Raw genomic sequence first — 25710 nt, forward strand, 5'->3', positions numbered from 1 at the left:
CTGCTGTAAAATACATGATAAATGCACACCTTTGAAAATCGATTAACATTTAATTTACATATTAATGTGCAAACTGAAAGTCACCACTCACACCGCTAATAATGAGCCGCTAAGCCGCCATGTTGTCCCACCGTTGCTGAGAGTCACCAGTCTGTTTCTGCTGCTCTACAGTAGCTGCAAAGCAATGTTTTATATTCATCAGCCTGCTATGAAAGTTTTTACATTTTAATTTATCTGGATTTATAGTTTCTGGAATCAGTGGCGATTGTCTGTTCGTTCACGTCTAAATGAAATTTAACTTGAGGGTGAAATTCTCATTCTCTTCTCCTCGGCTCAGTTTACTTTATTGTCGCTGGTTAACAGAGGCTGCTTTAAAGCTGCATTCACTGATGTTTTTGGCCACTTGGGACAGAGAACAACTACACAACAAGCTGACAAACACATAAATGATATTCCCTTATAAAGTTGTTACGTGGCTAAAATGTTAGCGAATCCTACGTAGCCTACAGGCACATTAGCATCTGTTTTTGAGAAAGATATCTGCCTCTTTAAGGAGCTACATGTTCCACTTTCTTCACCAGCTAGCCGCTAACTGTGTCTGTCTGCTGTGCAGGTAGCGGACGAAGGACAAACCAGAGCTTCTTGGCTAAAACAAACAGGGTTGATAAGAGACTGAATCACACAGTAAACCAAAGAGTTGGTGGGCTCTCTGTGGGTCATTCGATTCACCGTCAATATAAAAATATTGAGTAAGTGAGCTTTAATCTGCCTTCGAGCACGGCGAGATTAGCTTGTCCAATCACCAGAGGGTATTTATGTCAGTAGAAACCTGGATGAGTGAAACCATGAGGTTCACATTACACCAGAGGCAGCCAGGATGGATTTTACGACCTCCCAGTTATGGGACAGTCTCTTTAATCACCCCTCCTTCCTGGCTGAGGCGAGGTGTCTGTCTGCCCGGTACTCGCTCACCCCCCCTCTTTTCCTTTCAACTTTCATATCTTTATACCCTCTTCGTGTACAGAGACTCCTGGCAACCTGTCCAGCAATCAAGGGCTCTATGTGCCACTGCCCCCCCCCCATCCTCGGCTGGCCGTTAAATACCTCCTTTTGGTGTATCGAGTGCAGGAAACCCAACGCTTCCTAAATGTTAACTGCAGCTCCTCTCGCCCGCCGACGTCTTGCCCCGATGCTTAAAAGGTCAGAGGTCAACTTGTCCCTGAGCCAGAGGACTAACTTGAGGCTCATGCTGGGAATAGGACGAGTGTGTGTTGTGTAAGGAGTGTGTGTGTGTGTGTGTGTGTGTGTGTGCCCTATGCCAGCAGTTGGCACCTTCAAAGCAACAGCCAAGTTCACATGACCAGAGTGTGTGTGCCAAAGACTGGGGAGTGCACATACTGTACGGTACCAAACACCACCCTCTCTCTCTCTATGTCTCTGTCTGTGTCTCTCGCTCACACACACACACACACACACACACACACACAGACACACATAGACACACAGACACACAGACGCCGACCACACAACCCCCCCTCTCTGAAGGTGTGACGGTGAGCTGCTGGGTCAAAGTCAGACAGATGGCCCTCACAGTCAGGATTCAATATCAGTGACCGAGACAGTACGACCGACCGACCGACCACACACACACACACACACACACACACACACACACACACACACACACACACACACGACCTCTAGACGGAGATCATCGCCGACAACACAAAACACTGACAGCACTTAAAAAACGGGTTAAAATAAAACCCAATCAACACACGGAACAATATATTTCCACCAATACGATCAGACTGTGAGGCCACACGGTGAAATAAAAAATACAGCATGTTACGGATCAGTTCTGTGCATCTTTTGCTCACATTTCTTAGATAATTGTTGGAAAAAGACAACAAAAGAGACACGCAGGCTGTATTTCCTACAGTGGGCACGGTGTTTCCCCGTAATGTGCACTTTGCTACTTGATTTACAGCCATAATTACTGTATTTATCCTGCTTCTTTTCTTTGTACTGTGTGTGTACTTTTTACTGGCACTAAACTGTGCATTTCTTCACTTCCTCCTTTCCCTGGTGATGATCGAGTTGTTCTGATTCTGATTCCTTTAATAATTTGAATCAGACAGGATGTCTTGAGATTCACATGTGGGTGTGGAGCTGGTGGTGTAGTTTTCCACATACAATCCTCTCAAACAACTTCTGTTAGTTCTGATCCAACTTCCTATGACGTTAGCACACCTGCTACATTGTGGAGGCCTCTAAAACTCTTGGCCTGGTTTCTGATCATGTACAGTAAACTTCAGGTGTGTTTCCTCTCTCCACACCTCTGCTCACACACACACACACTCTCTCTGTCAACACCTTGATACAGATAGTGTGACTTTAATTCTCTCCTTTCAGCAAACAAACGACTATAAATCAAATTGTCCTTTACAATATCCCTCGTCTTAGCGGCGCTGAGCGCACAGTTAGCCTACATTATCCCCACTTCATTTAGCTCGGTAAACAATTAACCCAGCGCGCGCGTGTGAGCAGAATGATTGAGGGATTTGGCATTAGCTATGCTGCGTCGCGTCTCCGCACTAACTACTCTAAGTGTTTAACATAGTTGGCCTGCATTTACAGCCAAACGCCCCCCCCCCCCACCTCCCTTTTCCTTTTCTCTCCCCCCAAAGAATCAATATGCTTAAACGCTTCCACCAACTCTGAGAGAAAAGAGAGGTTAGGGAAGTTAATTTGAAACAAGCGATTAATATTTCTTTCGTTAAATAAGAGCACACACACACACGCACACACACACACACACACACACACACACACACTCTGAGCATCGGCGCATCGATGAGGTTTGCCTTCCTTCAGCCCTGTTTGCGATAGCATTTGGGTTTCACTTCAGCAATTACAGCCTTTAATTGAATTGATTTTGATAATGAGCCTCTGTAATGACACCGCTGTGGGAGTGGTTGTGTGTATATATATATATATGTGTGTGTGTGTGTGTGTGTGTGTGTGTGTGTTGGCGTTTGCGATGAATGAGCTACTGTTGTTTTTCTGGACTTAAATGATCTGTGAGGAGCCACACGCACTCTTAAAACACCGGTGCGTGCTACTCTAATAGCCGTGTACTGGTCAGCCGTCTCCGTTCAGCCTTTTTATAAACCACTTGTCCGAGGTCTAACCTTTCAGCTTGTTGCATAATATCCTCCAGGCTATAACACATGAATGTTTGATGACACACGGCTTAGTACATGATAAATTTAATATCCTACACTGCCGTATTTCCGCTGTTTCGGGCTTAGCACCACCTACAGCTACTTCCCGGGTCCTTGGGCGGTTGCGGTGGTCAGGTTTCACGGGAGCGCCTCTGCTGCAGAGTAAATCAGCTGCTGTATCAGTCAGTGGGAGTTACCTCGCCTCTCCTTCCAGTCTGCTTCTTGAGTGCCGCGTGGAGAGCTGTTGTGATAGAGCGGCGATACGTGCAACAGGCTCGCACCTGAACAAACAACACGCACCGACTGACAGGCTGTGGACATGAAGTATTCCTCCCCTCGCTGCACTGCTATCAAGTACTTTGTTGAAAACACACACTTGTGCCCAGGTATCAGTCAGCTGACAGATGGGGCTGACGCTGGCCTTTTATACGTCTCGCTTGCACCATTGCTATGATGTGTTCGTTTTGATTAAACTCAGAAGTTATTATCGAATTGATCGATGGCGTTTGGATCAGCTGAGAGCTGTTCAAACGAAGAACAGAGATTTCTTTGTGGAAAGCTTGTATATCCTCAGCAATACATGGCAGAATCCACACAAAATATGAGTCTGTGGAACTCAACACAGCTGATTTAAAGACGTAAACACTGAGCTGGAAGGATATTCGGAGATTCAGGGGCACTATTTGGCAGTATAATAAAATCAGGAAGTGTATCTTGACTGTTTGTGCATTGAGTTCATGTTACAGACAGTGTTTAACACATGAAAACATACGTTCACACTTGTTGTTTGTTTACTACCATCATTCCTATCACTATCTAAACACTGCAGCATACAAATCCAACATGGCAGTCAGCTTGTGTTGTATGTATTAATGCTTTATAGATCAGTAATAAGCCATTAACTTTTAAGCTGCCAGGGTGAGTATTAATAGATGATCTACGATGGTTAATAGAGACACGGTTGAAGACCTTCCTGGGAAGTGGAACCCTGCGAAAATGAGACTTGAAAGTTTGATGTTTTCATCCCGAACATTTCAGCACAGCGTGAGAAGAAACAGATTATCAGATGGGGTTTGTCATCGGTCCAATAAAACATGTATCAGAGTTACAGTAAACACTGAGGCCTGCAGAGTGAAAGCAGTCCACCGCTTCTCCAGCGAGCACACGAGTTCCCTTCAAAGGCCGGAGTCTCGAGACCACGGGGGCTTTCGCATGAAAGAATATGATTTCTCACATCATTGAAATTGATAATAGACATTATCACTTACAGTCTGTGCTTCTATCCGCGGCTCTGTCCACCAACTTGGAATAATAAATGACCGATTAAATGACTTATGTCTTTGGGTTGTAAATTGCTGCTTTTAAACCTTAACCTTGCTGGAGATCACACTTACTTTGATGACGGCCTTTGATGTGCCTTTGGTTGCACGAACACACACAACCTTGCGCCTGTATTCTGGCAGCGGAGCGTCACTAATTATCTTGCCAGCAGAAAGGTAAGGGAGGTGGGGACCTGAGTGTGTGTGTGTGTGTGTGTGTGTGTGTGTGTGTGTGTGTGTGTGTGTGGTCTCAGTGCGACAGTAGCTTTTAATGAGCCCCACGCTTCTTATCAAGCTTGGCGCTCGACAAACGCTCTGATCCGCCCACATGGAGGATGGGGCTCGATTGATCACGTCTGAAGCCCCCCCCCACCCCACCCCCTCACAACCACTCTACCCCACCCCACCCAACACCCTGATCACCCTCCCTCTCTTCCCTCCCCTCCTCTCAGCCTCCGTGTCAGAATGAAATATCCTTGAGAGAAACTGTGAATCAAAGGGCTTTTCATCCTTTTTCACAAAGAGAGAGAGAGATAGAGGGAGAGAACGATGGAAGGAGAGATTCAACAGGACAAAAGAGAAAGACAGAGGGAGAGATTGGGGGGAGGGAGGGAGGGATGGAGAGAGGGCATGAGGTAGAGAGAGTGAGGAAAGAAAGAAAACTGAGGATAAAGGACCGAACTTCTCCAAGCTGGAGGGCACTCCAGAGGACACGTCCTAGATTAGCTCTCACCCCTCCCTTCATCCTTCCATCTCTCCATCCCCTCCACCCTCCTTCCTGCACCCAGCTTCAGACGGAGAACGGCGGCCCCGGGGCCCTCTTGGCGGGCGTCTGGGGTGGGTGGTGGGGGGGACAAGAGGGGAGACACCGGGCATTTAGACATCTGTCAGCCACTAATGAAAGAGTTCAATTTAGTGGAAAATCTCAAACAACCTTGTCTGACAGGCTGGCTGACAGGCTTTAACTCGCCGCGTGTTGTTGTTGTTGGTGTGTGTGTCTCAGCGTGTGTGCTGTGTTAGCATGGGAGGCTGTGTGTGTGTGTGTGTGTGTGTGGGGGGGGGGTGTGTCTCCGAGTGGATCAGGAGAAGGAAATTTAAAAAAACAAAGAAGAAAGAAAATAATGTGAAAGAGAAAAAATGTAATGTAATAAACTCAGACGGTGCTGGGGCATATGCTCGTGTGCACATAAAAGTGTGTATAAGTGTGTGTGTGTGTGTGTGTGTGTGTTAAAGAGCCGTGCAGGGGTGTGGATCAGCCCATGCAGCAGGGGTTGGGTCTTATGGCTTTAAATCGCTCCAGGGGTGCAGGGCATGTTTTTCTACGATAGATGGGTTACGGTGGGGGTTTGTGTGTGTGTGTGTGTGTGTGTGTGTGTGTGTGTGTGTGTGTGAGGCGTATTTAAACCTCACTGCTGCTATTAGAGTTGCAGAGACGAACACACGGCTCTCCAGGCAACGCACGCGCACACACACACACACACACTTTGTCTCCACCCCCCCAAAGCTTCATTAGCAGGTCATTAGAAACAACTTGGCTGAAAGCTGTCGTTCTTTGAGAACAGTTTGAGCTTCACTCAAAGACTCTGTGTGTCTGTCAGACACATGACTCATTATTTTTACTGAAAAAACAATCTGGAAAATGATTTATTTGTTTCATGCGTGGCGCTCTGGAGCAGCGCTGCTGTTGCTGAGGTGGCCTCACAGTCTTACTGAACGCTATCGTATCGACTCTGAGAGCACGAATGTGTGAATGGATTAACGACAGCCGGCAGTTGACTTGAAGATGAAGATGAAATTGGTTCCGACGAATGGATTCAGGAGTGAAAACAACAACACTTTTATCCGACCGACACAGCCTGGATGTGAAGGTGCTACCTTACTGAGACTGATCGCGATGTCGTCATATGAAACACAACATTTCAGCTCCTCTAAAGCTAATGCTAATCAACACGCTATATCGCGGTTGGTTGGTTCTGTGTCTCCCTGTATTGTCATATTTGGGTTTCCAGACGACCACAAACGTTACACCTCCGAGCAATTAGACATTCTAGCTTTCACTTCCTGACACGTCATCTTCCTCATCTTCTGCTGAAGCTCCCTCCAGCTCTCGGTGGCTCAGTGGTATCCTGTCCTTTCTGAAGCTGGAGAAGATTAAACATTCACTGAGAGCTAATCAAACCTTTCTTTCTTTTTTTTGCTTTGTTTTGTTTTTGTGGGCTTGAACCTTGAACTCACCTTTAAAAAGTTTGTTTTTCTGTTGATCCATTATTATATTTCCATGTTGTGTGATTCTCATTGTTAAACTGACAAAAAAGAAAAAGGCTAAACACGAGATGATGCCGGCATGTTTCTTTGTGAAATCTGTACAAAAGTGAAACCCTTTACATCCACTACAGCCTTCCTGTGCTGTACGCTGCAACAGCAGTAATGACAGCTTGTTTACTTCAGCCTACGAAAGCTTTTCTGAGCTGCACTCATCACAAGATGACCTTGTTAACTGGAAACTACTGGAAACTACAGTGATCAGTGTCTTCTTACAGCAGGAGGAGGACGGAGGGATGCCACATCCAGTTCCTGTTCTGACCTGTACCCGCTATGGGAACATTACTTCATCACTTGAGTATGACAGACATCGCCGACAAATCTCTCAGCCGAAGAGCGACGGAGCGAGCTGCAGAGGCCGGGAGCTAGCGGAGGAGCACATCTGAGCGCCATGCAGGGAGAGATTCATCGCATTAACCGCGGACCCCTCCACTTAATGCCCTCCTAAAAAAACACAAATGGCAGCCGTTCAACTGAGCTGCCCTAAACCAACATGGCTGCCCGGTCGGTGCTGCCAATACCGATGCCCTTTTCTCCAATTTGGCCCCCGTCCAGCTTTCCACTCTGATTGCATCTCTCCCTGTTAGGGCCTTGGGTTTGGAAGGAGATATAGAGCGAGGGAGGGGAAGAGTGCCAATACAAACATTGTTCTGCTGGCTTTTTACAAGCCAGGAGAGTGGGGAAGTTAATAAGCAGGTATTGGTTTTTAACTGCGGCCCGTTTATTGCTTTGCCCTCGAGCGTGCTGGAGTGCTCTACTCCACCTTTTTACTGTCCATCTGCCCATCACTCTGCTAACCTCCCGTTCAATTTCTCCCTCTCTGTCAGCTCCCCTTTTGTCTTGCCTCGCCTCGTTCAGCAATTAATTCACCGTCCTCATCATCCGTTCTTTTCTTTTTTTTCTGTCTCTAGCTGCCTCCTTCCTCTCACCTTTCACTGCCCTTTTTTTATTTTTTATTTTGAGCTGAGAGTTTAAAAACCCTGTTAAAGAATTATAAACAGACCCGGCGCAAACCACTTAATGATCTGTCATTATGCCACTATTGATTCAGTGTTTTGCGAGAGCGTACTGTATCTGTTGGTCCTCCTCGTGTGAATGTATATTAGGTTTAAACCATATCTGTCTGTCAATATTGGACTGTTATTAAAAATGGGATGTCAGCCAGTCGGTGTTGTCCAGCTCTGACATGATGAATATGATGCAGGTTTAATTACGTACATATTATGCTGTTGATCAATGCTGTCTGGGTTTCAATGGACTGTTTTAATTTTCCCCTGCTCTTTCTGCACTGCAGAGAACAAGAAGGAGTTTATTGGAGACTAAAATCTCCAGTACTCCCAGTAAAACATGTAATTACACAACTAGGACCTTCTTGTTTTGTAGTTTAATCTTTTAAATGATATTCTAGGATGACAGCAACAACCTCGGGTCTGCCCGAACCCCCCCGAATGGTGGGGCTCGTTGGGGCCGGCCTGGGAGGAAGACCTGCAGATCCTCCTCAGGGGTGAAGAACTGTTTTATACTCTTCTGTGTGTTTATTAGGGAAAAAGTGATGATGTGTATTTAAACTACCGTCCAAAAAAGATGTTACAACTCAGAGTCAATGAAAGATAAGGCAGAAAAAAACAGTGATACCCTCAATTACACTGAATATAAATACAAGAAGAATCCACAGGGGACATGTAAGTATCATTAAGTATCAGGTCCTTATCCATCAAAATAAATAAGATGGGTTAGCATATTAATAACATATACAGTTTATATGTGTGATATATATTTATATAAATTCATAAAGTTCTTTTAAAGTTTGATTTGTTGCTGTTGAAGGTTGAAGAGCACTTCTGAAACCAAACTTGCAAATAACAACAATCCAAATCTGTTGGTATCCAACTTCAAAAAGCGCCGAACACAACTACCAGACAGAGACGCCGCAGGAGAGAGAAGCAAGCGAGGAGGAGGAGGGATGACCAGACAGAACGGAGGGAGGGAGGGTGTTATGGTGTAGAAGAAGGCGATTTCATGTTCCTATAATCCTGAAACTGCTGCAGTATGTGTCCTCCCCAGGGCTGTTTCACACCTCCAACAAGGGATAAGTGACTAACTCTCACGGCGTAGGAAAACAGACCAAATTTAACATACTTATTCCACGAGCAATTAACACGGTGACTCTGTGCAAAACAACAAGATTGACTCCGAATCGGGAACCCGAGCACAAATCCCGGGTAGCTCTGGTGGGATTCACAGCATCCACCCCGTCCTGCCCAGGGGGGCTATCCGCTGATCCAACTGACAGAAGCAAGCGAGTGCCGGCGCTCAACTGATGAGTTTCCAGTTAGCCGGCGCAGCCAAAAAGAGAGGCGGGGAAGCAGCCAATAGCCCCAGCAGAAGGGATCTGGGGGCCTCTAAATATCCACCCAGGGCTGAAAGAGCGAGAGTGCGAGCAGGCTCCGGCCCACTTCCTCTATCGCTCTCCTGGGCCACAGGAGGGAACAATGGTGGAGAAAGGAGCAGACAGCATGAAAGAAAGGCATCAGCACACTCCTTTATAGTCAGGCTCATGCACAAGAGAGAGCGAGATGCGAGCGAGCACACAAACACCTCTTTTTACCTCTAGGGGCGCCGTAGAGGAGAGTCACTGTGTGCACAAGGATGGACGTGCATGCCACAAGCACGCACTAACAAGATGATTCATTTGCATTTGCTTATAAAGATTTGGTTCTCACATTTACTGGCTACATTTTGAGAGAACAAATAGGTCTGCCGCCATGCAGATTCTTTGTTTTTAATGCTCAAACACTAAAATATTTAATGTTCAGTGATCAGAAATCAGCAAAGCATTTTTAATAAGAATATATATATATATATATATATTTCATATCAGACTGATATTCAGAGCAATTAATGATTCAATTTTATGTATAACGCGCAGACAAAACTTAACTAGCTCGTTTTGTTAATTTATTAATCAGTTTGGACAACAGAATATGTAAAATAACAACACTGCATGAATTTATCACCACAATATGATTCCATCGCTAATCGTTAACGCATTTAGCCACGAGCCGTTTAGCGACTATGGCTAATTTAGCTTCTATAATAATGTATTTTAGGAGATGAACACATATCATCAGCTGCTAGCTCGGCCTGCACATCAGATTACATGACGTGTTGATGGAGGTCTGACCACATCTGTCAAATCAAAGGGAACTACTTAACGGCCCTTAGTTTCATGCAGTTCCACACATCACCAACTGGTGGCGGTGAAAAGCATCAATGTGCTGAAAAAGTAGGACGAGAAGAAGACTCTGCTTTGCAAGAATTGTATGAGTTTGAAAATGCCTTCAACATGTTTGTAAGACCTTAAAGACACAATGCGATGCGCAGGTGTTACTAATAACATTAATAATGGCTCCGTTCTTTTCAAGTGGCCGTGACACAGACAGCCAGCATACTACCAGGACCTTGAAACTAAAGCAGCTAAATGGAATGCAGCCATCCTTCATTTTAAACGTCTTCAGTGAAAAAGGTCTAATGTAACGTAAACAAAAGCCCACAGCGTAGCTTTAACACGGACTCCTCAGTCGTTTCTCTCACAAACGAACACTGACAGTCAGCTGCTCACACTCGTGGTCACTCACACACTCGCAAACGCACTGTGGCAGCAGTTCATACCTGCGCACACACACACACACACACACACACACACACACACACACACACACACACACACACACACACACACACACACACACACAGGTGGGGCGGGGCCGCCTCAGGGAGCTGCTGTAAGTGTGTGATTAGAGGAGAAAGTAGGCAGAGGAGAATCGAGGACACACACTCACCCCTGTTAAGGTCTTTATGTTATGCAGTGCATTCTGGGCTTCAAGGGCAGCTTTCCTTGTGTAAAACGTGACAAAACAGCAGCCTGGGGAGAGAGAGAGAGAGAGAGAGACATACAGAGAGAGAGAGAGAGAGAGAGAGAGAGAGGGGATGAGCATCAGGAGCAACAAAGAGCATTTTCTCCATTCATCTGCTTGGCATCACCTGTCGACACTGGCACACGCTGAGTGAATGTTAAGGACGTGAAACATCCTAGCGGAGACGAAGAGAATGCTTTTGGATTCGTTTCAACGCTGACGACTTGAGCCTCGAGGAAGTGTGCACACGCTGCGACGCACACACACACACACACACACACACACACACACACACAAAAAGACGCAGAGACGGAGGAGGTGGTGCAGAAAAATGGCTGCCTCTTTATTAATCCTTGAGTAATCTGTGAACAGTTGCTTACTCACTCACGCACTAAAGAAAGTATTCACTCATTCACACTCACGAGGGTTGTCGAGACGTCCGGGTTAAAAGCATGTTAAATGACTGTATTTCAGTATATAGTGCTGTCAGCACAGTTATATATCTAAAAACTACCACAGATCACCCTACAAACTTCCAGATTCTGTCATTTAAATAGTTCTGGTTTCTGGTCGTTTCCCTGATTGGTTAGAGCAAAATAACCCAGCTTCCCAAACAGAAACTGACTGAATGATGAGGAAACGAAACGGCAATTCAGTCTGATTATTAAGACTCATTTTTATCCCAAATTTAGCCCTCACATACAGTTTTGTATCTGCACTCAAATGCATGTGCATACGCAAACACAGTGAAGAAAGTAGAAAGGGAGAGAGGGATTTCGCCTCATTAATCTGTGTGTAATCCCCGCAGAGTTGGGCGGAAACACTGCAGTTGTGGGCTATTCTCAGTCAGCACGCAAACCTGCACAGTCAGGCAAAAACCAGCAGGAGGACATTTAGGCCAGACACAGAGGTGTGACTCTCGTATTTCCCTCTCAGAAACAGCAGCTGTTATTTATTTCATTTCTGTCAAACATGGGAAAAGTCGCAGTACGGACTCCGTATTTATGTCCCAGTGACACTTTTGACATTATCATCTAACAGCCGCAGGGAAATTTAAAAACAAGGCCGAGGAGGACGGATGGATACCCATAAACTACGGAGGATGCACGGAGGAGTAAGTCAACTGGAAGAACAAATAGGAGGCCCTGAGATTCACGATGCGTCACCGGGAACAATGAAGACCTGTTTAAGTGACGACGCAGCATCTATGTTAGACTGTAAAGACGCTTGTTTGCTCGCACAAGTTGGCATTTTGCAGCAACGTCAACGCAGGAAATTTGAGCATCTGCATTTCCATCACAGCTGCTAATGGACCGACTGGTTAGATTATATTGTTAACTGTTGTGTTATCATTCAATCTCTACCTCAAACATATATTTAGCATCTCTGTGCTGCACTTTCCTGTTACTTACCTGTAAATCTGTGATAAGCGTCATCTCGCATTTAACTAACACAATCAGTCCTGGTCGACTTCGCTAACGCGGTGCACGTCGTCCGCAGGCGAGCCGCTGGTCTGAGCAGGTTTCAGCATCAACAGGTTCACGTGTTTGCCTCCAGCTTTGCTCATCAGTTAATGTTGGCGTGTGTTTATTTGTCCACAGATGAGCCGAGTGTGCCGTTGTTTACATCTGCTTTGTTGTCCTCTCCGTTGTGTTTATGACACAAATCAACCCGGTGTGAATGAGGCGGGCTGGTTGTGGTTTTGTTGCCCACATCGCAGACGTCAGCCCCCTCATGACACTTGCCCTGCAGTGCATCTTAGTGAAATCCAACATTGAGCATCTGGAGCAGATTTTGCATCCGAATCCCAGAGTCCCTTTGATGGGGCTGCGAGCGTAATGGATCTGAATTCCTGCGGCGTCCTCTGGGTGCCACGGCTGTTGAATAGTTGGCCCTTAGCCTAGCGTCAGCAACGTGATTGGTGTTGTGATTCAAATGCTGCAGTGCCTGTGTATTAGCAGGGATAACTTCCAGCTTAGTGTTTTCTTCTGCGACCCCCAGCGTGAAAGGCGGCTCGGGGTGTCACTTCACTAAACCCTAAGCCCCCCACTTCTACTATCAGTATTAATTTACCACCGAGAGTTTCACACCAGCTTCTACTAGTTAAAGGCACGCAGATAAGAGGGGAAATTAGTCACGACTGGCAGACTATCGCCGGGTAAAAAATTTATACAATTTATTCCATGTAGGTCACCAAACTGATATGACTTTTACACACAAACCTCAGTGGTGAAGTGGTGGCTTCCACACTTTATCTTTGCTCTCCACTGTCATGATAAAAACTGGACTCACTGAGTTCGAGGAAGAAGTTCTGATATCCTTAAATTAAGTTAAAGTAGTAACACCAACGTGGATCAAACTAAACAATTATTAAAATGAATGGTTTCCACTGTAAATTGGAAATCTGGAATCCTTACTTTCATACTTAAAAATCCCCAATTTAGTATTGTTTCACCTCCAATGTTCCTTTCACTGATCAATGCTGATCCACTTTTTAAAATCTCTTATATAGATAATCTAAACGATTCATTGTGACTGAATGAAACAAGGCTGTTTGCAGATTCTACCTGACAACACAGAGATGATGAGCTTAATAAATTCAATGTGAAATTCTGATCCGCAAATTAAGTCGGAACTCCAGCCGTCAGATAAATGAAGCAGAGCAACAAGTTCGAGGTCTCGATCTATATTGCACATCGTAGAATACAGATATTAAAAAAAAGAAAAAGGAAATGTAAAAAGACCCAAGGTAGAAATACTCAAAGTAGTCCAATACTATATTTAAAGGGTCGTACACTCGGGTGTTTTCACTTGTGGCTGATGAGACTTCTTCTTATCTTGACACTGAACTGAGCTTTGCTGGGAGTTATGTGAGGTTAAGTGAGGTCTCCATGAACTAATAGGCGCTGCTAAACCAGACCCAGATGGCTTGTGTGGCAAATTTAACAACAGAGACTAATAACTACTAATAAACATATTTTTCACATGGCTGTTCCTGCCAACGCTCAAAAGCTGTGAAAAGGTTTAATACAGCATCCGTAATACAGACAAAGAAGGACAAAACTAATACAAGCCATCAAAAGGCCAAACCACAGTCCTGAGCAGACGTCTAACGAGTGAAAACACCTGTGCAGGTGTACCGTGTGTGTTAATAAACGGAGCCACACGAGACACAATGGTAGTTATTAATACTTTCTGACGGTTAAACGTTGGTTCACGTCAGTGATGTTTATAAACTCAGTAAAATGATATATTTTATACAGTATTTTCAATTAAGATCAATTGAAAGGTGATGAAATGACTCTTCAATCATACACGTTAATTATTGGACTGAATGTAAGTAAAAAGTGACTCTGCCTGTATAAAGCTCATCAGCTTCCATGTGCTGTGTGCATACAAGGGGGATCTTTTTAGCATTGCCTCACTATTGTGCATTATAATTCCAATTGCACCTGTGTTCAAGCTTTGGCCCCTTGTGTGCGATTAGCAATTCCAATAGCACTGTTTGAGGGCTAGCTGCTAGCTGAATTATGATTGTGGTGGCTTTTTTTTTTTTTTTTTTTGCATATCTGTATATGGGAGGGTTAGCTTTTGGTGTTAGCATTAGCGATTCTGACAGTGTATAATATGCAGGGGAGGGTTGGCCGTTAGCGCTGCGTTAGCCGCTGTATGTTGTGATTCCCGTGGTGTAGCCAGGCCTGAGAGCCATGCGGCGTGTGACGGATCGTCCCAGGTGGTGGGCTGTCAAGACGAGGATCAAAGAGCAGAGGAGTGGACCTCACACACACACACACACACACACACATTTACACATACAGGCACATTCCCTGCAGTGCTCCAGTTCCACCTGTTTAAGAGTCAGCACACTCGCAGCTCACACACACAAAGCTGCAGAAAGCCAATAAGAGCATGCGTATTATTTTAAGTGTGTGTCAGCATGTGTGTTTTTTATTTACAGAGAAACACACCTGCAGGACAACCTTGGACAAGTGAAGAAAGTGCTGCAGACTAGCATTAATAAGCTCTTTCCATCAATTTGAGCGTGTGTCTTATTTCTCGCAGCACAAACATTTACCTGAAGGCCGAGAGGGCTCTGAACGGGGACACACACTCTGCTTGTGCTGTTGAAGAGGGACGCTCAAAAACACACACCAGAGAGCGAAGGGGAGAAAATCTATTAGCCGCTGACGTATGTGTGTGTAACAGAAAGAGTGTAAGAAAGAGACAGACGGAGGGAAGGACGGGCAGAGAGGGTAGAGGAAGAGCTGCTGTGAGCGGAATAGAGAGCAGAGGAGGGAGACGCCTGTTCATAAATGCTTCATGGATGCTGAAGGGGGCCTTTGACTGAGTGAAGACCCACGGCTTCCCACCTCTGTCAACACACCTACCCCCTCCAACAACAGGTCGACCCCGGCTCCGCGGCTCAAGACAGCAGGGCAGCGGAGGAGCTGAGGGGGGCTGAACTGTCGTGTTGTTGTGCGTTCGGCCTCGTGGATTGGTATTTCGGGTCGATATTGCCTTTTTTCTTTTAAATCAGGCACCAGTCAGGCCAGCAATGCACCTCATGAGGTGGCAACCTGCACTGTAAGTCTTTGTACATTTAATTAATGGACGTAATTTTCTCGTAATTTTCCATTTAAAATGGAACAGCCGAGTCTCCCCTGCCACAGGACAGGAGGATGGGTCATCTTAGCTTAAGCAGCAACTAATCTACTTAAAAGACTTTGATTAGCCTGAGTGTCCCGTGTTAGTCCGTCTCAGAGACATTCTCTTCTTTACCGACAAAATATTATTTGGCTTTTTATTTTGTTTTGCTGTTTTTACAGAAACAGTGAAACTTAAATATCAGCTTTGGCATCTAACGCCCACATGTGGGAGCTCGGCATCAGAGCAAACGAGCAGCGGACTCTGACGAGGAGACATCTCGGTGCAGTGGAAACACGTATTGACGGCTTTGGAAACTATTTTGACTAAGTCTGTTTTCTTGAGATGATGCAGGTTGAAGCTTTGCACGACTGCAGGAGTCAACTCAGCTCTTAGCTCGCAGTTTCTACAGAGTGTGTGTGTTTCACCAACTACAGACCCTACACTATCACTAATTGGCCAAAAACCCCCACTGTGGTTGCAATGAGTGGATAGGGCTGAAACACCAGCAGGCAAACAAAGCAGCATCTTGAAAAATTAAAGGCTGTAAAGAAAAGGACATATACTGTGTGTCTGTGGGCATTGTAATAAGGCCAGAAACCTCAATTCTTTGTGTAGTTGATTTGAACAGCTCGTTACCACTTTACTTTTATTCTCCAAGTTTTTTCCCATGTGAATTTAAGTTGGCATACACTGAAAGGCACTGATGGTGGTGAAGCCATATTGTGTTTACTGCCCCTCATCCCAGGTTGCAAATCGATTTATTTGACTAATTTTTAGAGATCTGTGGAAGGAAAATGATCACATTCACATAATAAAACACACGCAAACATGAATTTTCTGCTTTCCTATCCTGTTAATCATCTCCAAGGTTTATCTTGTGGATCCAAACCTGCAGGTTTCAGTACTCAAAGGTTTGGGGTTGAATCAGCGCAGACTGAGGCAGGTGGAGGCGGAGGAGAGTGATGCCCTGCAGCCCAGTCGAATGGAACAATGGTTTATTAAAAGGGGAAAAGGGAGACGGGTGGGGGGGTGTATCAGAGCTCTTCACGCTAAGACCTTCCACCCGAGGCTGTCTGCAGCTCTCACAACGACTCCCTCGTTCTCCCTCACACTCCTGTTGACCCCCGAGGTTCCACTCAACCGCTGGCCCACATCAACTACACACCACTGCAGGGGTCTCTCATATATAGTCCGGTCCGGACCTGGACCCATGACCCGATAAATGATGGAGAATTATTAAATGCAGCCCTTATTTGACTTGAAATGTGAAAAGAACGTATTAATTATTAGAGTATTTCCAGTTCGATGTGAAAACTGACAATAAATGTTGTTGAAATATTATTGAATTGGACTTCTTTGAATTTTAATTGAACACGCCTGCGCCACTGCAGTGACTCCCCCCCCCCCCCACTGTTCCCTCTTTGCTGTCTGTGCAGCTGTAAAAATGCCCCTTAATGTGTATAATTTATGTGTGTCAAAGAGCCGCTGAGTGACAGCAGGGATGGTGGAAAAATGACAGAGAACACATTCTGAATTTGACAGCACAATAAAGAGCAGATTGTCAGATGGAAAAATAGGGAGAGGATGAGCGGATGGCTTCAAACAATGCCGCATCTCTGACGGGCATTTGGCTGATGTTCTAATCCTGTCAAGGCAGGAATTTCTCCAGCTCGCAGCACTTCACAAATCTATACAATCCACTGGTTACTTTGGTGGAAAAGCACCAATGTCACACCCTCCAAATCCTCCCCCTCTCGCTGCGAAGACAACAAGAGCACTTTCCGGAAATCAAAGCCGCTTTCTGGCCGACCCCGAAGTGCTCGGAGAGGAGGGGGGAAAAAAAAAAAAAGGTTCCAGCTCTGCAACTTCTCTTATAACCAAGCAACTCTCTCTGTCGCTGAGGCATGCAAAAGTATAAACAGAGAAAAAAAAAATGACACAGAGACGAGCCGAGAATCCACACACACACAATCTCCCATTAAAATCCACCTGCAGCTGCTCTCTAATTGGGCCTCGGAAGCCGGATAAAAAAGCTAACGTCTAGTTAAGGCGATATAATTGGCCGCTCTGCTTTAGGAAAGAATGAAATAAATCAGTTCCCCGTCTCAGGTCGGCCCCCGTCTCGACTGAATCCATTAGAGCAGATAATTGTCTTGGACGGCAAAGCGTTCGCTCGGCGTTTCCACAGCTGAGCGAGAGGACACAGTTGGCTTGCAGTTTCAAATCGGATGTCTGCCATTGGACGTGTGGTTGGGTCCCTGGACGCGGCATCAGAGTAACCCAGGCAGGGAGATTTTCATCTGAGCAGTGATCGAAAGTCAGATGCTGTAATCCGCCTGCATGTGTTTATCTCCAGGCTGGAAATTATTTCCAAAATCGTCATTGGATATTTTTTTGTGTTGTGCATTTTTTTTCCGCCATCAAGATGACATTTCAGGTTAAAGAAAGAAAAAAATCGGTAGTTCATGTAAAATCTATTCCAGGTGTTCAGGTCAAAGTCTTATCAAGACAGAAATCACCTCTCGGGGGGCAGTATTGATTGTACTTTTCATTTTCAAGGTGGTTTATATGAAGGAGCGAACTGTTGCAACATCCTTCGTGCGTGTCTTCGGTGCTAAACACTGGTGGCTGTGTTGTGGCTCCAGCTCTTCCCCAGAGATCAGCTGCCACTCAAGCCGCGTGGGAGGCAGCGTGTTGTCTCTTTTCTCAGATTTGAAGGTTTGATTTTTCCGCAGGTGGCCCTTTTGTCTTTTTGTCTTTTCAGCCATGATGTTTTGGCTGTAGGTTGAATTCCCTTTTGTGCTGCAGTAATCAGCGACAGAGAGCAGAAAAAGGGTCATTCATCTCTAAGAATGTGTCTTAGATTGAGTGAAAATATATAATTTTTCTATCCAATACTGCAATTATGCAACTATATTCTATAGAACTTAAACCACTACAGGCCTGCATTCGTGGTCTACATACGTTAACTAAGTTTTCAATGGAAAGAATGACCAATTTAGGCTCATATTTGTTAACATATTATATTAGGTAGGTAATAATGTCTTGTCTTGCTCGCTGTTTCCCATCGTTTCAAGTCTTTGTGCTAAGCTAAGCTAACTGGCTGTTAGCTGTAGCTACATATTCAGACAAGAGAGCGGTATCGACCTTCTCATCTAACTGTCCCCCAGAAAAATGTCCAGCTATTCCTTTAAACCCGAGAAACTCTGCTACTGAGACACCTTCATGCAGGCAACAGCCCACAGAATGAATGAAATGAACCTTAATCACCTACAGCTGAGTAAATCTGCCGTCCACAGTCGACATTACAGCCGATGACGACAGCCGGCGGCTTTAGATGTAAGTTAAATAAGTCATAGGACAGACAGCATCCCTTTATCAGATGGTATCGTCACGTCTTTTATGAATTTCTTTTTCATATTTTGAATGATTTCCGGGCCACGTTGTGCACAGAGACTCTTATGTAGGATACAGCCTGTTAATGAAGACATTCAACTTATTCTGTGCATGTGAGTGTGTGTGTGTCTCAACAGCTTATGTGGGCAGGCTGTATCATTAAGATAAATGACATAGCACATCCCCTGCCAAAACACACACACACACACACACACACACACACACACACTGCAACAAACACGTCATGGCGCTTAAGGTTGTGTTTTAGCAAAAGGACCATTTTCTGTTTACCCCTCTGGCTCTCTTTGTCTCACTCTCTCTTTATCTCTCCCTCCATCTCTATCTCTCTTTCAGCACAAAATGCCAAATTGCTCCATTTCTCACTGCCCCCCCCCCCTGCTCATCCACTCATCTGGTTATTAACTCCAAACACATTAAACCAACAGTAGAGCCACAATATTCCCCAGACCGTCCTAGTCAGAATATAACACACACACACACACACACACAGCCTAAATGCACACACCTGGGTCAAACTGCGAAATGGATTCTGCGAAACGCACGAAAACGGCAGAATTTAACGCTTTAGGGCCAAAAACAACTAATCTGGGAACTTTAAATTAAAGGAAACCAAGCTGACTCTGAAATTACTTTCTTTTATTGAAGACGTTTTGGCTTCTAACTCACCTAAACTGGCTTAAAGACACCATTTAAAGTGTTTGCAAAATATGGATTTTTGGAAGCTGATGTATTTGGAATGATGATTTCCTTTCATTCCAAAAATATTCCGAAAAACGACTCGTGTTTGCTTGAGGAATTTTATTCTTGTCAGGCTGAAGAAGCCTCTCAAACAGGACTTACGACCGTCATGTGACGCCAGATGACGACTAATAAAATATGGGGATTACACTGATCCACAGATATCCACTTTCTGGTTTGACGTGCAAAACTGTATTCCAGCCGTAGCTCTGAGCGAGCATTAAGTCTCGGGTTTTATCTTCGACGTGCTGTAATTAATCATTAATTTATTCATAGCTGTGCCACTCCAACGTCTGCTCAAGTCTGATTGCCATTTTAAAACAATATTTTACAACAAACCGGACACGCTGGTGAAATAAAAAGAACAGAAAATAGAAAAGGTTCCTGTGCCTTCGGGATTAGGTTCAGCTTTGTCACAAAAACGAGGACTCGAGACTTGACTTGGACTTGACTACCTCGAAGCTCGACTTCAGCTGCCTACAGACACATTAATCTTACAACTTAAAGTCTTCGATTTGACCTGAGAAACTATTTCGCGAGTAGTTCTTATTCAAATCTACTCCGACTAACTAATCTGAATTTAACAAAGCTCAGTCTGAGGCCCTTACATCCTCCATAACTTCCTGAGTAGAACATTTCATTTTGAAGTTATCTTGTTCTTTACACATTTTCTGCTGTCAATTAACATTCCCCATGTTGTGCTGTTTTTGTCTTTTTGTTGTCGATGTTCCTCTTTGGACCAGCAGTTGCCGAAGTGTCGGCTAATGAGGATCCAAACAAAACCGAACGAAGGAAACAGAGAAGTTGTTGGAGTTGTACAAGCTTGTAGCTGCGCTGGAACTCTTTTCTTTGTCTCAGTGGGACTAACAAACTCATTTATATCCAAGCTGCTATTTTATGAAAAAAATGGGGGGAAAAAGCGCCTCTGGGGTCGTCACTGGGGCATCAGAGTGGGCTCATTTGCCCCGAATGGCCGACATCCCTTTTCAAAAAACACCGTCGCTAATTTAAAATAAACACAACAGAGGGAGGAGAGGGGCCACAGTTTCCCTGACACTGGTGAAATTACCGTCGGCTCAGGCACAACGGTGAAGCCGGCAAGGGGGCCATTGCGGCTCCTCCGAGTTGAGCGGGTGCAGATGAGGCCAGGCGGCTTACTTAACTATGAGAAAACAACAACAGTGCTCGAGGAGAAGCCTGCGAATAACAAGCCAGTAAGAGCCCAATCAAATGCTACATTTCCTCTTAAAACACTCCACCTCGCAGCACAGAAAGAGGGGCCGCAAAAAATGAGGCATACAGAGACATTGTCATTCAGAGATGGAAAAATAAAAGGCAGGGTGGGTGGCTGTGTTTTTTTTTTTTATCCCCTGTAGAAGTGGTGGTGAGTGATACTCTTGACTCATCAACCACAAAAACAACTTATTTCAAGGGTAGTGGAGATGAAGCAGGAGATATGAGGGAGCTGAAGGACATGAGGAGGAACTCTGCCACCCCTCCCACCCCCCTCCTGTTTTTTTTTACCTTCTCAGAAGCAGCAGAAAGAAAAAGAGGAGGGAGGGGGGACTGGTGGGGAGAGAAGGAATCATCTCAAGGCTAAGAACACACAAACACAGAGCGCATGACAAGTGTGTTGGTGTGCGAAAATGAGTTGATTTGGGTCTCGGCGGAACGTCGTCTTCAGGCTTTCATGAGCTCGTATGACTCAGTCAGAACGGGAGGAAGCCAGAGAGGCAAAACTAAAAACAGAAGGCGGCTGGGATGTGAGTGTGTAGGTGCAGTGAGGCGAAGGACAACACACCTTTTAGACACTGAAATCTGAAATTCAAAACATGATCTCAACAGCGTGTCATAATTTAGAGTTTATGTCATCTCCAAAAAAGCTTTTACGCTCATCTCAGGAATGTAGGTTTGTGTGATTTTTGAAGAGAAATATCATACATGGTTCTACCAATGAGTCGTATCGGAACATATTTGCATGCATGCCCCTATTGACCCCCCCCCCATCCTGTGCCCATCAAGATCCCACATGGCAGCTCCATCAAATGCCCCCACGACCCAGAGACCAACCAGTATTCTTACTGCTAGAACATTACTAGGTGGTGCAGATCCCCCAGTTACTGAAATGAACAAAACCAGTTGACATGCAGTAACGTTTGGGGCCCATGGGGACGTCGGGCCCTTGCTTTCCCCCAGTTAGAAATCCAGCCTTGTTTGCATGTGAAGTACCGTTTCACCGTCAAAGTCATTGCATCGGCCAGAAGCAACGTGGTGTTGTTCCCTTTTCAAATTTATAATGTTGTCAACAATATCCATTTCTGGCAACTCTTTGTAATTCTTAGGCAACTAATCCTCTTATATTACGTTTTTGTTTTAGCAGTACAACGTGTGGAACATGACCCCTTCTCATCACAGACCTGCAGTATAAGACTGTCACACTTCCTGGTTTGGAAAACAAACATAATCCAGGCAGCAACTACATTTCCTCCTCATAATATCTGACCGAAGCGAGTTATCAGTACTGAAATGTATTTTGTGGAGCACAGTGTGGATTCATGACCGTTCCCTGCTACGTCCAAACATCACCAGGTGTTTCCACACGTGTGTGATGAAGCTCAACTCGCCCAAAAACTGAAAAATCCGTATTTCACTTCCGTATTTCTACTCTCTTTATTCGCCTCAGTGCTTCATCTGCGCTGATTCATATTTTGTTTCGTGTGACACTTGGAAACTTCTGTTGGAATTTGCTTTACAGTTGGGTGGAAGCGCCACGTCTCCCCTCCTGACGTCCTCTCTTTCTCTCTCTTTACTTTCCTCCCACTCTCCATGTCTCATCAGGAGTGTCATCAGCCCCCACTCCACTTGATGCCTGTTAATATGGCAGCGCTATTGTCTGCTCGCTCGTTGCTGCTGTCTCTATTGTTTGCTCTCACACTTGACAAATTCATCAAAGGAAAGGGAACGGGAGAAAATAGCTGCAAATCATGCGGTTTCGCACAATTTTGTGTGTAAGTCTGGCTGGGCGAGTCTTTGTCTTCCGATGGTGCGCGAAATGTGTGTTTACTTTTGTAATTTTGCACATATATCATTTGTTCAGCCATTAACTAGGTGGGACGGCCCACTTAGCCACTGACTGCTGCGTCTGTGTGTGTGTAGGAGTGTTCATACAGTGCATTATGTCTGCATGTCGGTATGTTTGTACATGTATATCTTGGTATATTGGAGAGTTTGTGTATCTGTGTCCATTCAAATCCTTCACTTAAGTTAAGGCAGAAACAATAAAACGGAAAGATATCCCATTACAAATGACGCGTAAGGATGCATTAGCAGTGAAAAGGATTTTCATACTTATATACTACGAGGACAGGAAGAAGAAAATAAGACAAGAAAAGGAAAGAAGAGAGGGAAAAACAGGAAACCTGCAATCATAAAATCTGAATCTGCACATCGACTCGCGCGGTCACGCAGAACGTCCAGTATTATATAACGTAAAAGAGGACGATGGCGTCACGTCTGTGCGGTCGTACCTTTGCTCTGTGGAGGGTTCTGGCTGCGGTCTCGGAGTATGTTGATCTGGTAGACGGCTCCGTACGGCTCAAACAGCTCCTTCAGCTCCTTCTCTGACCAGGAGCGCGGGATCTGGCCCACAAACATCTTGATGGCATCCGGGTCTGGCTGGTCCGAATGCTCCAGCGCCCCGTTCATCTTCCCGGCAGTGCCGTTACTGTTAGAGGAGCAAAAGACAGAACGTCAAGGGCTGTAGACATACACCATGTTTACACCAAAGATAACATTAGCTTTAGACTGGTGGTCCCCGTATTCATCATCTTGTGCTATGTGCTCTGAATCGCCTGAACAAAGAGTCAAATCAAACAAAGGACAGTACCATGAAATACAGCCTCCACAATCTAAACGTTTCAGAAGGCAAGAAAAAACACTTTGGTTTTCATCGTTGTGACAATGTTTGTTCTAGTGGCTTTTAAAGCTGTTGAAAGATCTTTAAAAGAATTTTTGAATTAAGTTGTTTCTTCCTTCAGTACGTCAGAAAAATCCAAAATGAAATTCCCACGAGGGGGTCGTCACCTCCGCCAAAATAACAGAAAGCAGTATTCACAAGGCAGAGAGAGACACAAACTAGAAGTAGAAATTACTTTTTAACACACAATTACAGGCTGTGTAAAAGTCAAAAACTTCCCAACACAGTGGCCTCTATAACCTCCTTCAGACAATCAAAGGCACCCTGGAAGCCTCTTTCAACAAAAGCAACAACAAGGTTTCTCTATAAGGCTTTGCAGTGGGGTTTTTTTGGACTGTACTTGTTGACACGAGATCCGCTATGAATGTATGCATGCCCTCCGTCCACCGCGCTGCATGTGTGAATGTTTGTGCATGTTTGCATGCATGAATGAGTGCTGGATAAGCAGCATGCAGCGTGTTAATGTGAGGCTGTGTGTGTGTGGGGGATCAGGCTGCAGGACCAGTGCAGTAAACCTCAGGGCCCTCTAACGGGACACAGATGCTTACACGCCAATCGGTCCGGTTATATTTCCACATCTGGAATGCATATGGAAATGGAGGTGAAGTGCTTTCACCCTTTTCACCACAGAGCTACAACACTTATCTCCACAAAACACACTCGTCTGTCCACGTGTTCGGAATGCTAACTCCAGCTACGGCGTCTCTTTTTTTTCCCCCGGACCAATAAAGGCGAGCAAAGGCTTTCAACAGCGAGGCCCTACGGAGATGAGAACGGCACCCGAGCACGCACGAGGCAAAGTGTGACTGTGTTGTGAAGACAATCATACGCAAATGGCTCCAAACACACACACAAACACACACACACACACATCACTGCCATCAAGGCCTGTGGTCCATTTAAGATGGCTGAAAACAAATTTAATGAAACCAAAGTCAATGGCTGTGCTGTTTCATTGCTCTACTTTCCCTTTTGTTATTCTCTGCAGGAGAGAGAAAGAGCATTATCTTAAGAGGCAAAAACAAAACAAAGCCAAATCCCGAGCTTGGTTAGCTGACAACACTAATGCCACCCTATAAAGCTCAGCGAGAGATAAAGAGAAAGAGGGAAGGAAGGAGGGGAAACGAGAGACTGGGAGGGAGGGAAAAAACATCCAGACCTTTGAACGCGGGCCATCCATCTTTTGCAGAAAGAGCCAAGGCGCTCAGCAGAAACGCCCAATTCTTTAAAGGACTTAAAGGACATGTCAAATAAAACGCCAGAACCGGAGAAGGAGTCAACGAGCCAAACCGGTGCTAACAGTCCTCGGGGCAACAACCGCTCCTCGCTAAGCTGTCCGATAAATCGCAGGGGCCTCGGCACTGAGGGAGCCCCGAGGGTGGCTGCTGATGGGGGGGGGGGAGAAGGGAGGAAGGGAGGGAAGGGCAGCGGCGGAGGCGAGGAGTTACTGCCCCTATCACTGGCTGATGTTTAGGCACATAAACGACGAGTCCCACTCCTGCGAGACGACCGTATCGGACGAGTCCTCGGCGGTCGCTGGGTTCAGACTGCAGCACACCATCCCTTCGCCCTCTGACACACACACACACACACACACACACCAGCACTGTGTGTGTGTGTGTGTGTGTGAAGGAGAAAGAATAGCTGAAGACAGTCCCTCATTGTTGGATGTTTGTGCGAGGCCTGTGGGGACTGAACGAGTCCACGGGGGAGACGATACAATAGCCGGTGTCAGAGCAGCGCCTCCCTTGTCTAGGACACAGTCCGCCCTGTGCTCCTTCCACCATTCACTCCGCCCGCTAAGACAATGAATAGCTTCACACTTGCAGCCATAAGGCGTACGAACGCTTACAGAACTGTCTTGTGTAGATTGCATGCTCCATCTTTTCCCGGGGGGTGGGGTGGGGGGTTGGAAGTAGGTGACTCTCCTCACTACAAAGGAATGAGCGCCTCTTCCATCGCCCCTGTGGCCAAGACTGACAAGGTGTTATTGCAAGCAGACAGAGCTTTAGCGCATGTGTGTGTGTGTGTGTGTGTGTGTGTGTGTGTGTGTAGATGTTTGCGCGAGTGTGTGAAGCTCAGCAGGAGAGTGTCCTGGGGCTCGGATTAAGTCGTTGAGTGGATCCACTCCTGCCATGGCCTCTCCA

The 25710-nt window shown here is 45.5% G+C and overlaps 1 protein-coding gene across 7 annotated transcripts in view; it reads right to left on the reverse strand.

Annotated features, from left to right (window-relative positions):
* celf2 (cugbp, Elav-like family member 2) overlaps nt 1–25710 on the reverse strand; it is a 163452-nt gene that overhangs the window by 38326 nt on the left and 99416 nt on the right. For all 7 annotated transcript variants that reach the window (XM_070928808.1, XM_070928809.1, XM_070928813.1 and 4 more), the window contains 2 exons: nt 23115–23311; nt 10711–10793 (listed from right to left, as the gene is read on the reverse strand). In XM_070928808.1, the coding sequence (XP_070784909.1) occupies nt 10711–10793; nt 23115–23311 (280 nt within the window). The remainder of the gene's footprint in view (nt 1–10710; nt 10794–23114; nt 23312–25710) is intronic.

The sequence above is a fragment of the Enoplosus armatus genome, chromosome 22, assembly GCF_043641665.1.
Source record: "Enoplosus armatus isolate fEnoArm2 chromosome 22, fEnoArm2.hap1, whole genome shotgun sequence".
Taxonomy (NCBI): domain Eukaryota; kingdom Metazoa; phylum Chordata; class Actinopteri; order Centrarchiformes; family Enoplosidae; genus Enoplosus; species Enoplosus armatus.